Below are 15016 nucleotides of genomic sequence, written 5' to 3'. Positions count from 1 at the left end.
CTTCCATCTAAATTTTTGACCCATGTGTATTGCCTTTCATTTGGAAATTTAATTCTCCATGCATCTATTAGATCAAACTGGACCAGTAAACTTTTAAATTCCTACTAGATTGAAAATGTGGCTCCACACAAAGACTGTCATTGTTAAAATCAACAGTACAATTCCAGTCCCCACCTAGAATAAGATAGTCAAAATCATTTAACTCAAGAGCTTTCTTTATATTATTGAAAAAATCTATTCTTTCAGTCCCAATATTAGGGGCATAAATATTAATAAAACAATAGACTGAACTATCTATGTTAGCTTTAACCATTTGACCTCGACCTTTGACTAGATCACATGAACTTAAAACATTAATTTTTGAATTACTAAAAAATAGTATTGCTACCCCTCCACTCAAATTACTCCCATGATTTAAATAAATTTGACCACCCCAAGATAAACCCCTATCAACTTCATCTTTTATTGTGCTATGTGTTTCTTGTAAAAAAAATTGCATCTAGTCTGTTTATTTTTTCCACCTCCTTTAACCATTTCTCTCTTCTGTCTATCCCGCCCAACATTCATATTTAAAGAGCCCACTCTTAAACTCCACATAGAAAAAAAAGAAAGAGAGGGACAGACAGAGAAAAAAAATATGCAAAAAGTGCAACAATTATCAAGGCTGACATCACTTATTTTTTGCTAAAGCTTTTTTTCCTTTTCTAGTTTTGTTTGACTTGGAAAACTTTTTAAGTGCCGTGACATGTTTTCTCAAACGATACCGCTTCCGTTTATCCAACAAATCTAAACTAACCATCTTTTGTAATATTGCCACCGACCTAATGAATTTGTCGGTGTCAGCAAAGTAATCATCAACCTTAACTGACTGTCCAAACGTTTTGTTGTGGCAAAAATTCATCAAACAAACATCACTGCGTAAGGGAGTCAAATTATAAAAATTAGAAGTATTTATTCTTGCAAGAATAGGAGCAGTCTAATACACAGCTGTTACCCTGTGCAGAAGAGTGACACACCCCCAGACAGACTGAACCAGCTTTTATCTCCGTTCCAAGGCCTTCTTCTGCCAGAGCCTTCCTACCAGTAGTTTTCTATAGACTAAGCCCTCCTTCACCAAATGGCCTTCTGACATCTAGGTCAGAGGTCCTTGTTCGTCTGTTCTCTGGAGTGTCTCTCCCTTCTGCCTCCCCAGGTACATAAAAAGAATCTTCTCTCACTACAAGTGAGAGTCACACATGTGACATTCTTTGAATCATCTATATTTTACTAAAGATCAGTGAATATCATAAAATCGCCACCACAACGTTTCATCCAGGAAATTATTCATTTCCTCCAAAGAATACAAATCTTTCACTCTATTTGACCCATCAAATCCTTCACCATCTGACTCATCCTGTTCCATCTCTTCAGCATCACTTTCCACCTGACTTCCAACATTCAACAAAGAGTTGATCAACATTCTCATTAGATGCAACAAGAGCATGCTGTTCAAAACAAGGTACACTTTCACCAGTGGCTTCAATTTCACTGATTTGTTCCCCTGTAATTTCTACATCCTTAGAAAGTACCACAGCGCTCTCAACAGAAGTTGATGGCTCCGAAGATCCATCATCTCCCTTACCCTCTCGATTTGTCTCAATATTGTCATTGACTACACTATGCATTCGTTCTCCCTGAGTAGTGGACATACTCCTAGAAGCTGTGACACCTTGTCCATCAGCTTCATGCATTTGTTCAATGTGATTCTCTGGGCGCTTGTGCTCCACATCCCCACATTCAAATCATTTCATGCTCCCTGAATTGGCATACACAGTATAATATCCTCATATATGCTTTATCTTAAAGGATACAAAGACTGTGTTGGAGAATCTAGGAACATGAACACTTGCCTGCAAAGTGAGATTACATGTTTAAAACGCTCACCTTTACACCCGAGCGTCACCGTCAAATGTTGTGGCAAAAATTATAAGAGACACTCTGAATCTAATTGTCTTTTAAAAGTATTTATTCTTGCAAGAATAGGTGCTCAGTCAATCACACAGTCGAGCAGCAGGATGAGTGAGACGCCCAGGAAGAGTTGGCTGGCCGTCTTAGTGTTCTTTTTAAAGCTATCTCTTGTCACCCACTAGTTTAGACAAGAGGAACAAAAGGAACTTTATGGCTACCCTTAAGACCCCAAGTGTCTCATACCTTCCAGCAAACAGTACTCAGAATACAGATAATTAACCCATATGGCAGTCCTTTGCTAAATCTACTGAAATCAATGAAAAAAAATGTTCCACCCCACATAATTTCCAAAACCTACGCAATTCTTGCTCAATCAACTCATTCTGAATAAAAGGTGGTACACCTGAAACAACTACTCTTGTAGACGGCACTGATAACAGCGAAACTTGAACAATCAAATAATTGATAAATCCCCCGCTTTCAATAAAATTATGTACCAAGCGTTCATCTTTCAAAAAAAACAACTGGAGCTTTGTTCATTCGAGACGCGTGAGATATATTATCAAAACCTACCTGTTCACCAACTGCAAGCAGAGCCTTAAACAGCATTTATGGCCTTCAACTGAACAGAAAAACAGTCAAAAACACACATCTAAATGTCAGAGCACGTCATGTGATGCATCTGAACGAATCACGTTGTCAAAAATTGACATCAGCCAATGAGATTTCTTTTAGAGTTAAATGCCAATTGTATTTTCACGGTTGGTTGCTGATATAAGGAAATGACCATATTTGGATCCGACAACAATGTACAGGAGAGAGAGAGCTTTCCAACGGTGTATGTGATGACTGGGTGCAGACAACGATCGCGGAGCAGGATGTTGATTTAGAACCCCAACTTTTGTTGAATTTAGGAGAAATCTACAGACGCAAATAGACAAAGAGTAGTAAAATAAAGACCTAAATGTGTACTTTGGACTTTTTTTCACCACAGGTCTGAAAGAAGATAGCCCAAAATCTCAAAATTGACCAGTGAAAAAAAAAAAACTATGTTTTTGCCTGCCGTGTCTCGCCTTAATTACAGAAACAAATGCGTTACAAACAAATAGCCCCATATAACAATATCCATTGCAAGTCCCCAATTCTCTTAGACAATTAACAATTAAACACTTTGACACAAATTTTATAAAACTCCTTTCCAGATGTACATTCCACAAGACTAGTGCCCTCACAATCGCTCATAAAGGAAGTTAAATACAAATTGGAAAATGGATCACTACAATCCGGGTTAAAATACCCCACAGAATAATCTTTTAGCAATTTCAACTCATTTTCCGAAAGGGCTGACCTCCATGTATCAAGTACTCTGGCAACCAAACGGGTAGACCTCACCCCCAGCTGTCCAGTCATTAAGTTCACATCTTTTAAATCATCTCCTGGCTATCCATTGTACATGTTCAATAGTTGAAATTCCAGAGTTGAGAGATTCTCTTCTATCACAGAGTAACCCAGTTCATTAGACCGATCTAAACATGAGCCAACAATTAAAGGTTATTGCAGCAACCAATAAAAGGAGTTTACAGTCCTTCTCTTTGGTACTTCAAACAAAGCCCAGACTTTAAAAAGATTTCGATAAAAAGCAGGAAGCTTGGAGAGTTTTAACTTTTGAGGATCCATCCAAAATAAGGCTTTATCCAGCCCTAGTCCTTCAAACTCTCTCAATAAAGAGAAAGCTACAATCCTCCAGTTTGCATTCTCTGAGTCTTTTAAAAGTCTTTGTATAAATTGAATCCGGAGAGCTGCTATTCGACTCTGCAGATGTACTAGTCCATGACCTCATTCATCCTTGGAAAGGTACAGTACATGTTTTGGCACCAAATGCAGCTTATCCCAGAAAAAGTCTATTAAGATTGACTGCATCTTTCTCAAAAAGTCTGCTGTGGGGTCTACACAAATCAAACGATGCCAGAGAGCGGAGACAATTAAATTGTTAATGATCAATATTAGCCCCTTGTAAGACATTTTCGGAAGTAAAAACTTCCACTTATTTAAGCGCCCCTTTACCTTTTCAATAACATCTTAGAAATTTTTCCTAACAACATTCACATTTCCCCAAAAAACTCCCAAATATTTAAAACCATCCCTGGTCCATTTCAGACCAGCTGGAAGAATGGGGTCACCACATAACCTGCTCCCAACACTTATGGCTTCACTTTTTTGCCAATTCACCTTTGCAGAAGAAACACTTTTAATCGCATCATCATGTTCACATCATTTTGATCTTTAATTAGTACCGCATCATCAGCATAACCTGATAATTTAACAGTATAGGTGGAATTTGGCATATCCACACCTGGCATATCTGCTCTTAACTTATTTAAAAGAGGTTCTAAGGCTAACGTATAAAGCATGCCAGATAATGCACAGCCTTGTCTAACTCCTCTTAAAACCTTAAAAGGAGAGCATACGTCACCATTTCTTAAAACCGAAATCTTCAAAAACATTCCACAAATAACTGTGCTCGACTCTATCGAAAGCTTTTTCTTGATCGACTGAAATTAAACCAAAATCTGAAAATTTCTTGCCATTATCCAAAACATCTCTTATAAAATAAATATTATCACAGATTTTCCTGCCAGACACACAATATGTCTGGTCTGAATGAATAATTTGATCTGAAACTTCTCCTAATCTATTCGCCAAGGCTTTCGAAAGTACATTTCTGTATCTGTATGGCTCACCTCCCGAACATCAAGTCTTTTAATCGGTTTACTGGCATGGCGTTTCTTCAACTTTCCTTTTTGAGGTGCTTTAAATGAATAATCCTCCATTTCAAACGCAGAGCCCTCAGTATCCACATTCATCGCGTTCTGTTCGCCAGATTCAACCTCACTGCTTCCATTCTCCGATTCAATTATTCGAGCTGCTGTTGTCTGACCATTCTCTGCGAGATTTTCATTCTCCTGGTCTTCAACGACCACTAATTTTGCACTTTCAATTGGTTCGGCTGTTGTCGTCTCATTTGTATTTTTCCCCGCATCTATTAATGCAGTGGGTGCACAAGTTACACTTGTTCCCGGCCTTTCCGCATCCACAGCGGGAGTTACGTTCTGCAATTCTCTAGCAATTGTACTCATAGAAATTGTGTCTTTTTTCTCAGCGCTTTTATTATTTGTTTTATCCACTTTCCTTGGGCAATCGCATACAAGTTGTCCATTTTCTCCACAACCAAAACATTTCATTGTGTTCGTTGTAGTGAAAATCACATACCGGTAATTGAAATCTTTGTGATGAAAATTTAGAGTTAAGTCCAAATCTTCGACATTATCCTTTAGAATCATATAGACATAATGTCTAAACGACACCACGTGTTTTAGTAGAGAAGCTTTTCCCCAATTGGGATCATCTTTATTGTTGACACCAATTTTCCATATCTGGAAAGCATCTCTACTAAAACCTCATTTTTAATAAAGGGTGGCACCTTAGATAATGTCACCCTTTTCGAAGGTGTAGAGAGCGGAAGCACCTGCGTAAAAATGCCACGAATTTCAACACCAGTTGATTCACCAATTCAATTGTCTTAACCAAAACAACAACGGCACCATTCATCCGCGATGCTGACAAGATATTCTCACATCCAATTAGCATACCTATACCTAAACCACATTCTTCGACACCAAAAACGTAATAAATTTTTACAGCATGCCGTCTCGTTAAAAACCCGAGATTCTGCACACCTGGAGTCGCCATGCTCCCAGTACAAACACTGGGAGCAGAGAGCCCAGCAAATTAACCACTTCACCAACAATCACAAAGTCAAAAAACCACCCACCAAGAACAAACAAAACACACACACAAAAATAGAGAGAGGGGGAGGGAGGATCAGGAAAGGTCCACGAGTCGGGACTCGAAATCGGGTCTCCCGAAGCACATGTCGGCGTACTTGCCTACGAGGCTATCGTGGTGTGATATTTGAGTAAAAAGTAGATGCTCATTAATTTGGCTTATTCCAAATAATACAACTTTGTCTTCAATAACAAATGTACATTATTAGACAAATAAAACTTAGCTATACTTTGTACAAAATACTATTGTATACTATAATGTATTTTGAAAGTATACTTTCAATGCAGTTACAATGATCATTTCCAGCACACAGTTAAAAGATTTTAGAAAATATACTAAAGGATATTTTCCTTTAAAGAAAATATACTTTTATTTTAAAGCGTGTTAAAAGTTGTAATGTGAAAATAGGTAAAAGCATGATGCTAATATACTTTAAATATATCTAGAGATAGTAAAATTGTTGTTAGAATATTTGAAATGTACTATTTATTTCAAATACAATAAAGTATATATTTTTTTCACTAGGGAATCTCCATGTGTTCCTTCTCTTTCTTCAAAAGAACAGTGTTTTTTCTTGACACACCGCATTTGAATAACCATGTTGTTCCCATGCTATATCCACGTTTTACCCCTTATTCTGTGCTGAATTTAGTGGAAAATTATGAAAGTTCCAGATCTACACACTTACTGGTAAAATCAAAAATCTATTCACATGACTGTGAGGGTGAGGCTTACTGTATTTTAGGCCTAATGTCCATTATCAGATTGCATCCAAGTGGGTAAAAATCGGTCATGTCCAACAGTATTTCTGGCTAGATGTTTAGTTTTTCTCAGTAATTTTGTGAAATGATGGAAGTTAAACACATGTTGAGAATATGCTGTCAATTTAGTGGAGATATGTTTTTTTTTTACGTGTGTGCGTGTGTGTTTTACAGGTGCAGGGGAGCCAGAGGAAGATGAACTGTATGAGAGTGCTGTAGTAGAGTCAAACTGTGTCTACAGGCTGGTGGAGGATAAGCTGGTTCCTTTTGAGGAGGCCTGGGCATCCATTCCCACTGTCTCTCTTCTCAACTCTAAGGAGGTGTCACATTTATAGGCTCTTCTATGCGGTTATGTCCTAGTGTGTGTGTGTGTGTGTGTGTGTGTGTTGGTAAACTGTGCTTGATTCCATTGTTCTGAAATTAACTGTGTGTGTGTGTGTGGGGCAGGCGCTGGTGTTTGACTTCGGAAGCGAGGTGTACGTCTGGACAGGAAAGGATGTTTCTTTGAGTGACAGGAAGGTGGCAGTGCAGCTGGGCAAACACATCTGGAGTGGCGCATACGACTACAGCACATGCGGGATCAACCCCCTCGACCCCTCCTCAGCCAATAAAGACACCCCTAAGTGAGTGACACCTCCATTGACTATTCCTGCTTCTAGCTCATGTTCTCTGTCTGTGATAAAAAAAAGTCTAATTTTTAAGTTTTTGATTATGATTTTGTATGTGACGCATTGGGCCTTGATAGAGTGGTTTATAAAGCTCTCAGAAATGTGTTTCTACTCAGTAGAATATCAAGAACAGCCATAAAAACCAGGACACATGAAAACGACTGGTATATGCAACCACAATACTGCCCTCAAGTGGTATAATATGATTAGAGCATATTAGAGATTAATAAAAGCATTTATTTTTGTAAATTTAATAAATGATTATTTTAGTCTAGGAACAACAATCAATATTTTTAAAGTGCCATTTTTTAATGTGTATTTTCAAACACACACTGAACATGAACAAAGTTAACAAGTACTTGTTCTCGTTTCAAGCTGGAGAAGATGAAAATAAATGACTTAGTTCAGTTAGTGAGTCAAGATCTGTTCCAAACGATGCAGTGAATTAGTCTTGAGTCAATCTTTTTGATTGAATTGGTCAAAGTCAGTCAAAGAGTAATTTTTTTCACAAATTGGACTACACTTGTTGCTTTGTTTTTGAGTTTTGTTTTTCAATGTAACTGGAGGACAATGCAGTAGAAACAAGTGTTGTCTATTTGTTTTTGTACTGTTTAATTGTGTTCATTCAATCTCTCTCCATGCATTCAATTCTGACTAAAGAATGTAGACTTTTCAAGAACTGTTTCTGGAACCAAATCAAATGAGAATCCTACTCCTTTTCTCACTTGTGTCTGTGTTTGTGAGCAGACAAGGTGAGGGCAGGCCGAGCTGGGCCCTGTTTGGCCGGCTGTCAGAACACAATGAAACTGCTCTATTCCGAGAGAAGTTTCTAGATTGGGCAGAGAGGAAACCCCCCAAAGATGAACTGGTGGTGGAGGAGCTGAAGGTAACCGACAGCGAGACACTCAGAATGGATTCCAACCTTCTTTCCTTTGAAAAGATAGTGACAACCTGCATTATGTCTTTCTCCTCTAGAGTCCAGTCTGTCAGCACCTTCCCACCTGTGACTCTGAGCTGAAGCCGTGTGACATCACTGAGATGCTGGCGGGAACAGCAGGCCCTGTGAAGATGGTGCTGGAGGGTGTGGACGTGCAGAGAGGTCATGGATTGGTCCGTTCTGAGGATGGGCGGCAGGCTGAGCTGTCCACCGTTGCTGTGGACTCATGGCATATCCGTGAGTTTGATGATTTTGAGATCCCGCCAGAGAGTGTGAGTCAGCTGCACGAGGGCGACACCTATGTCATCCGCTGGAAATACTCTGTCACTAATGTTGGTGAGTAAAGCATGGAACTTCATTTATTTGTGATGTTACTTTTGTACTTGGTATGCATAATTTCAGGTGATACAGTGCTTGTCAACCAGGGGTCCGGGAACCTCAGCAAGCTGAAAGTGGCATAATTCAAAGAAGCTAGAAGAGGCTAAAAAAAAATATTTTATCGTATGTGTTCGCAGTGGGTAAGAGACAGAAGCCTGGTGAAGTGAGTACAGCTGGCCCAGGCAGGGAACGCACAGCATGCTTCTTCTGGCAGGGACGTCACTCCAGCGTCAGTGGGCGGGGCACATCTGCCCTCATGACTGTAGAGCTGGGCAACCACAGGGGGGCGCAAGTGCTGGTCACACAGGGCAAAGAGCCACCCTGCTTCCTCCAACTCTTCCAGGGAGGGTTAATCATCCACCGAGGCTCCAGGGAAGATAGCTTTAACAACACAGGTAAAAAACGCAGAAAACAATGAGCACAACTTACCAGATCTCTTTTATATCTCACAGTAATTCCATGTGTGTGTTATTTTGATGTGGATTTTCTGTCAGGAGACTGGCGTTTGTTTTGTGTGCGTGGAGAGGCAGTAATGGAGGGCTCGCTGGTTGAAGTGGAGTGCTGTTGTGACAGCCTGCGCTCTCGTGCTAGTTTGCTGCTGCTGGGGGTACAAAAGGGACAACTCTACCTGTGGCATGGCTGTAAGTCTCATCCCGGTACCCGCGAAGTGGGCAAAAGGACCGTGGAGTGCCTCACTCAAACGTGAGCAGATTTACCCATATAGATTTAGGTTGTACTCGCACTAGGTGATCTGAACTGTGCCCAAGCATGTTTGACCCCCCCCCCAAAGTCTGGTTCGTTTGACTAGTGTGATCGCATCATGCCTGGGCGTGGTTCGCTAACCGTGCCCTGGCCCTCATGGAAGAGGTGGGCCAGAGCGCGGTTCAGCTGGGCTCGGACATGGTACGCATGTAGTGTGATCGCTAACCGCACCGGAGCACGGAACAGCTTCTACTCTTGTGTGTCATCATTATGACAGCAAACATCATCTATTACTGCTTGGATAGTACACTTTTCAATTAATTTACGTATATCTAGGTTTATAGCGGGTCTGGTTTTCACCTTATTGACGAACAGGAATTGTAGCTTGTGAGTAAAGTCGCAAATTCCTCCATCAAAGTCATCTGCCTCTGTAATCATTTTCTAAGTACAATTGCGCGAGACAATTGGGGGGACAATTGCGCGGGCTCGGTTCAAGGCAACCGTGCCGAGTGGGAGTACACCCTTAGACTTTTCCGGAATGTAATGACCATGTGGTGATTTGTGTGTATGTGTATTTATATGCATGTTACAGTTGTCCTCGTGAGCTGGGTTTGAACAGTAACAGCAGTTTGAAAGTAATTGAAATAGAGGAAGGAACTGAGCCCAAGGAATTCTGGGAAGCTCTTGGCAAGCAGGACAGGAAAGCCTATGACTGCATGCTGCAAGGTAATAAAGAAAATGTTTATTTCCAAGCAATCAATTTTTCCTTGTTATAATGTTGCTAAATTGGTATGTCATTATAATCATACACATGCATAATATTTCCTTATGATGCCATAGCCCTGTTCCAAATCTAGTGAGCTTTTTTGCTGTCTACTGCTGACATAGGAAGGCAGCATCTGAAATGGAACTTCATAAGTGACTGATTTGAAACACTCTATGAACAATATTTAAGTACGTCTAAAAAAAAAATTATTAGGACACTTAACTAACCACTGATTTCAAGTTTTCCATTAGCATGTTCCTATCCTAACAGCACAATATTGGAATAAGTTTAAAATATAGTAGAACAGAAAATATTGGCAACATTTTAATTAAAACTGGTATCGCATGAATTATATTTCTAATAGACTTTTCTCTCATCTTGAATAGATTTGTTGGTCCCACTTTATATTAAGTGGCCCTAATACCTGTGAACTTACATGGTAACTACATGTGTACATAGTATGTAACTACAGTGTAAGTACACATTAGTACATAGTACTACAACTGTATTATTAGAGTAACTACATGTATGTAACAACCCACGTAATGGTATGTGTAAGTACAAATGTGTAACAGGACATTGGTAACAACACTTTTTTTCACATTAGTAAGTACACATGTGTAACTACATTTTGTATCAACAATATGTAGCCTATTTGTTGTTCCAATTCCACATGCAGTCTTAGATACTGCAGTTACCAGTTTGGGTATAAATGTATTTAATTTCCAACAAGTGGACAGTTCCTGTGGAATTATCATGTAACGACACTGATGTACACAACAATTACCTTAACAACTACACTTTATATTAAGTGGACAGTTCCTGAGGAGTTACCATGTAACACTGGTATCACAAGGTGAAACTTGAGTTGTAATTCAACATTAGTCCTGCCAGTCATAAATACATGTATTCCAACTTGTAACTGCAGTATCTAAAACTGCATGTGGAAGTGGAACAACAAATAGGCTACATATTGTTGTTGCAAAATGTAGTTACATAATTACTGTTACACATGTGTACTTACTGAAGTGAAAAAATGTTGTTACCAATGTCCTGTTACACATTTGTACTTACACATACCATTCTGAGGGTTGTTACATATGTGTAGTTACTCTAATAATACAGTTGTAGTACTATGTACTAATGTGTACTTACACTGTAGTTACATACTATGTACACATGTAGTTACCATGTAAGTTCACAGGTATTAGGGCCACTTAATATAAAGTGGGACCGATTTTTTTTACTGAGCTCATTTTGGAAAATTTCTACGAGTCACATGCAATGTTGCCTTAGAATTTGGCCCAAAGCAGGGAATCTTTACCATAATCTCGCTGCTTGTCTGTTAAGAAAAGCTTTTATGTTGAGGGTGTGTCTGTGATGCCTTAAAATGCAGCCTATGTAGGCAGCTTACTTAAGTTTTGGAGCAGGGCCCATGTGGTTTTTATTATTATTATTATTATGTGATTCAGGTAAATTATCAAATATATTACTGTCTCTGTGTGCTTGCAGATCCAGGAAAGTACAATTTTACACCTCGTCTTTTCCGTCTGAGTGCCAGCGGTGGGACTTTTCAGGAAGAGGAACAGTTCGGGCCCGCCCAAGTGACAGGAACCATCATGGCCATGCCATTTCTGCAGGAAAACTTGTATTCAGCCCCTCAGCCTGGTACATAATGTCATTACATGTGACTGTAACCACGGATTCTCACAATGTCAACTGAAATTTAATTGCATCATGTGTTGCACATTGTACGGTGTCAATAGTTTATATTTTCTATACATCTTTCTCTGTTATTATTCTCTGTAGCTCTGTTCTTGGTGGATAACAGGATGGAAGTGTACCTGTGGCAAGGGCTGCAACAAGAAGATACGGAATGTACCGGCTCGGCCAAGATCCGCTGGGACAGTGAGAGGAAGTGTGCCATGGAAACAACGCTACAGTACTGCCAAGGTTAGGAGATTAAGTGTTCACACAGGGAAGAGGGCAGGATGGGTTAATAAAGGAAATTCATGCTAGTCCATAGGTCTTCAACCCTGCTCCTGAAGACCAATAAACTGCACTGAAAAGTTTATATCCAATCCTGACGATCTTGATTGGCTGGTTTAGGTGTGTTTGTGGTAACTTACTTTTTGTGCCATCAGTCACACACGCACTCAAGCTCCGAGGATCTCCTATTCTTGGTTTTTGAGCCAGACAGAGGTGGAAAGTCCAGGTTCAGAAAGTAAAAGTCCTCCTCAGTATTTTGTTCCAATCACCTGGATTTGCTAATTAGCACAGTTTTTCAGCCAGGAGATGGAACTAATTAGTGAAATCAGCTGACTGAGTTCATGGGTGGAATAAACATAAATGCAGGGCTTTTACTTTCTGACCCCTGGACTTTCCACCTCTGGAGCCAGACTTGTGAATTACAGATTGTATCAAAGCAGCTTCACAGTGATAACATGAAAATAATACAACAAAGTTTGTTCCTAGAACAAAATTGCATCATCGTCCACCTTAAATAAGGCAGATCAATAATATTGTTGAATATTAAATGTCCCCAACTAAGCAAGCCAAAAGCCTAGGCAACAGTGGCAAGGAACCAAAACTCCATCAGGTGACAGAATGGAGAAAAAAACCTTTGGAGAACCCAGGCTCAGTCGGGGGCCAGTTCTCCTCTGGCCAACGAACGAACAGTGTAAGATTATGATTTGGGCAGCATTACAGGTCAGCAGTCAGTTTGGATCAGAACATTTTGAGTATTTAGCCATTTCCATTTGGTTGAAGATCGGAGTCACGCCGGTATGGAGACGAGTTTGTTGAGGATCAGTGGCGATAGCTGTCGTGTCGATGAGGCCTTCATAGGGCTGCTGAAGCTGGCACTTCAGGGATGCGTTGTGGATGGGTCCAAACGCAGGTCCACCATCTGATCTGGATATGGCCCGGATCCAGCTTACTTCAGTAAACCTTGGAATAAACAGAAAGACTAGCATTAGCATAGATGCCATTCTTCTTATGATATTTTCAGGCACGAAACACAGGATCCAAGTGCGAATAAATGATGAAGGTTTATTTATGAACAAGATAAACAACACAGGTTGAAGTGAAGTCTCTGGTCGGCAGTAGGTCCTTGGCAGCACAGATGACTGCAGTGGGCTGAATTTGGTTCTAGAAAACAAGGACGACTGAAGAAACCAGCGGAAACCTCAGCACAGGCAATAATCCACAGCGCTGACATAGAGGCACAGGAAAAGTCCATGAAACAGGATCACTGCACAGAGCACAAGACCAACAGAGAACCGGCAAACAATGATCTGACACTGAGCATGACAAACACAGAACTACATACAGGACTAAACGAGACGCGACTGATCTGATTGCTCGTCAGCGCAGCTGCTGATGCTGATAGGAAACCAGATCAGAGCAGTACACACAGAATGAAAAAGCAAACCTGTGAACCGTGACAGATATACAGCTATCGAGTATATCAGGTGTTATAGGAAGTGTCCCCTGTTCCGGCTGACCTAATCTATGCATCCTAATAATAATTTAACTGATTTGAATAATAGAAATGTATAATGTTCTATATGAATGCCAGGTAAAAGAGATGCGTTTTTAGTCTAGATTTAAACTGACAGAGTGTGTCTGCTTCCCGGACAATGTTAGGAGAACTGTTCCAAAGTTTAGGTGCTAAATAGGAAAAGGATCTACTGCCTGCAGTTGATTTTGATATTCTAGTTATTATCAACTGGCCGGAATTTTGAGATTGCAATAGACGTGAAGGACTATAATGTGTTAAGAGCTCGCTCAAGTACTGGGGAGCTAAACCATTTAGTGCTTTGTAAGTAATCAGCAATATTTTAAAATGTACACAATGTTTAATAGGGAGCACAGTCAATTAACAGTCAGTTAATTCTCATACAGTATTTTCAGAAAGTTTTGGAATATATCCTCTCCTCAAATGTGTCACTAATAAAAAACAATAATAAATAATTTAATGAGAAGGCTTATATTGAACTTTTAAGACTTGTAAAAAATATGTTTTGTTATTTTATTAAAAAGTTTTCACATGTAAATCAACAATAATTACAATTTTAACAATATTTAAAGTGTAATCTTTCTTTGTAAAAAGTATACATTTTATCATACGTATTTCAAAGTTAAGGATTCATTAGTTTGAATTTTGAAACAAACACTATAATAACATCTTAGTTGATAATTCAATATACCTACTCTATTTTTGACAAAACATCACATACTATATATTTAACATATGAGCAGAAATTGGCGAAGAAAAGCTTATTTGATGTGCAAGTAGTCTTTTTTACAGTAAAAACTTTATAATCTATCCAAAACAAATCAACGAAATCTTGTCTAAACATTCATATTTCATCTGTAACATATCGTTTTTATGATCGCATATGAATGTTAAGTTGCAGCTTAATACGTTGCTTATACAAAGACATTTTATTTAAACATACCGTATTTCAGTCGATTTTTACTCATATAGCAATATAGTTTGCTAAAAGCTCAACTATAGTGTCCATGTAAAATAACATGTTTACTAATGTAAGAGTGTGAATTAATGGCACAGACAGGCGCTGTACAGCTGTAGTAAACAGTGCGCGTCTGTGCCGTTCATTCATTCACACACAGACACGCGATTCATATTTAAACAGTCTTTTTGTGGTTTACAGACACTATTGCATATTGCGATTAGAACAAAGCATATAAGAATAAATAACTTAGCCTACCTATCCTCAGCTGGAACCGTTGCCCCTCGAAGAGTGAAACAAACCAGCACTGAGGTGGCCTATTCCCAGGATTTTATTATGATAGTATTATTCCTCACAGCGTAGCAAGACCACGTAAAGTACATAAGTCTGATTCAACTCTGTGTGTTTTATCCAGCTGATGGGCGTTGCATGTATTGCCTCAGATCATTTGCATTTGAATAGCGCGCGCTCTCCGTGGGCGTGGTCACATTAAAACTTGATGAGCTATAATGAGAACGACTGAGATCTCTCTT

The 15016-nt window shown here is 39.4% G+C and overlaps 1 protein-coding gene across 4 annotated transcripts in view; it reads left to right on the top strand.

Moving 5' to 3' along the window:
- Positions 1 to 15016, top strand: part of svild (supervillin d) — a 146518-nt gene that overhangs the window by 116365 nt on the left and 15137 nt on the right. For all 4 annotated transcript variants that reach the window (XM_079595178.1, XM_079595180.1, XM_079595179.1 and 1 more), the window contains 9 exons: positions 6729 to 6874; positions 7002 to 7177; positions 7970 to 8108; positions 8198 to 8495; positions 8675 to 8932; positions 9032 to 9239; positions 9832 to 9965; positions 11518 to 11673; positions 11815 to 11958. In XM_079595178.1, the coding sequence (XP_079451304.1) occupies positions 6729 to 6874; positions 7002 to 7177; positions 7970 to 8108; positions 8198 to 8495; positions 8675 to 8932; positions 9032 to 9239; positions 9832 to 9965; positions 11518 to 11673; positions 11815 to 11958 (1659 nt within the window). The remainder of the gene's footprint in view (positions 1 to 6728; positions 6875 to 7001; positions 7178 to 7969; positions 8109 to 8197; positions 8496 to 8674; positions 8933 to 9031; positions 9240 to 9831; positions 9966 to 11517; positions 11674 to 11814; positions 11959 to 15016) is intronic.

The sequence above is a fragment of the Phoxinus phoxinus genome (assembly GCF_949152265.1).
Source record: "Phoxinus phoxinus genome assembly, chromosome: 21".
NCBI classification, from domain to species: domain Eukaryota; kingdom Metazoa; phylum Chordata; class Actinopteri; order Cypriniformes; family Leuciscidae; genus Phoxinus; species Phoxinus phoxinus.
The sequence above is the reverse complement of the archived record's forward strand: the minus strand, read 5'-3'. Positions and strand labels throughout refer to the sequence as shown.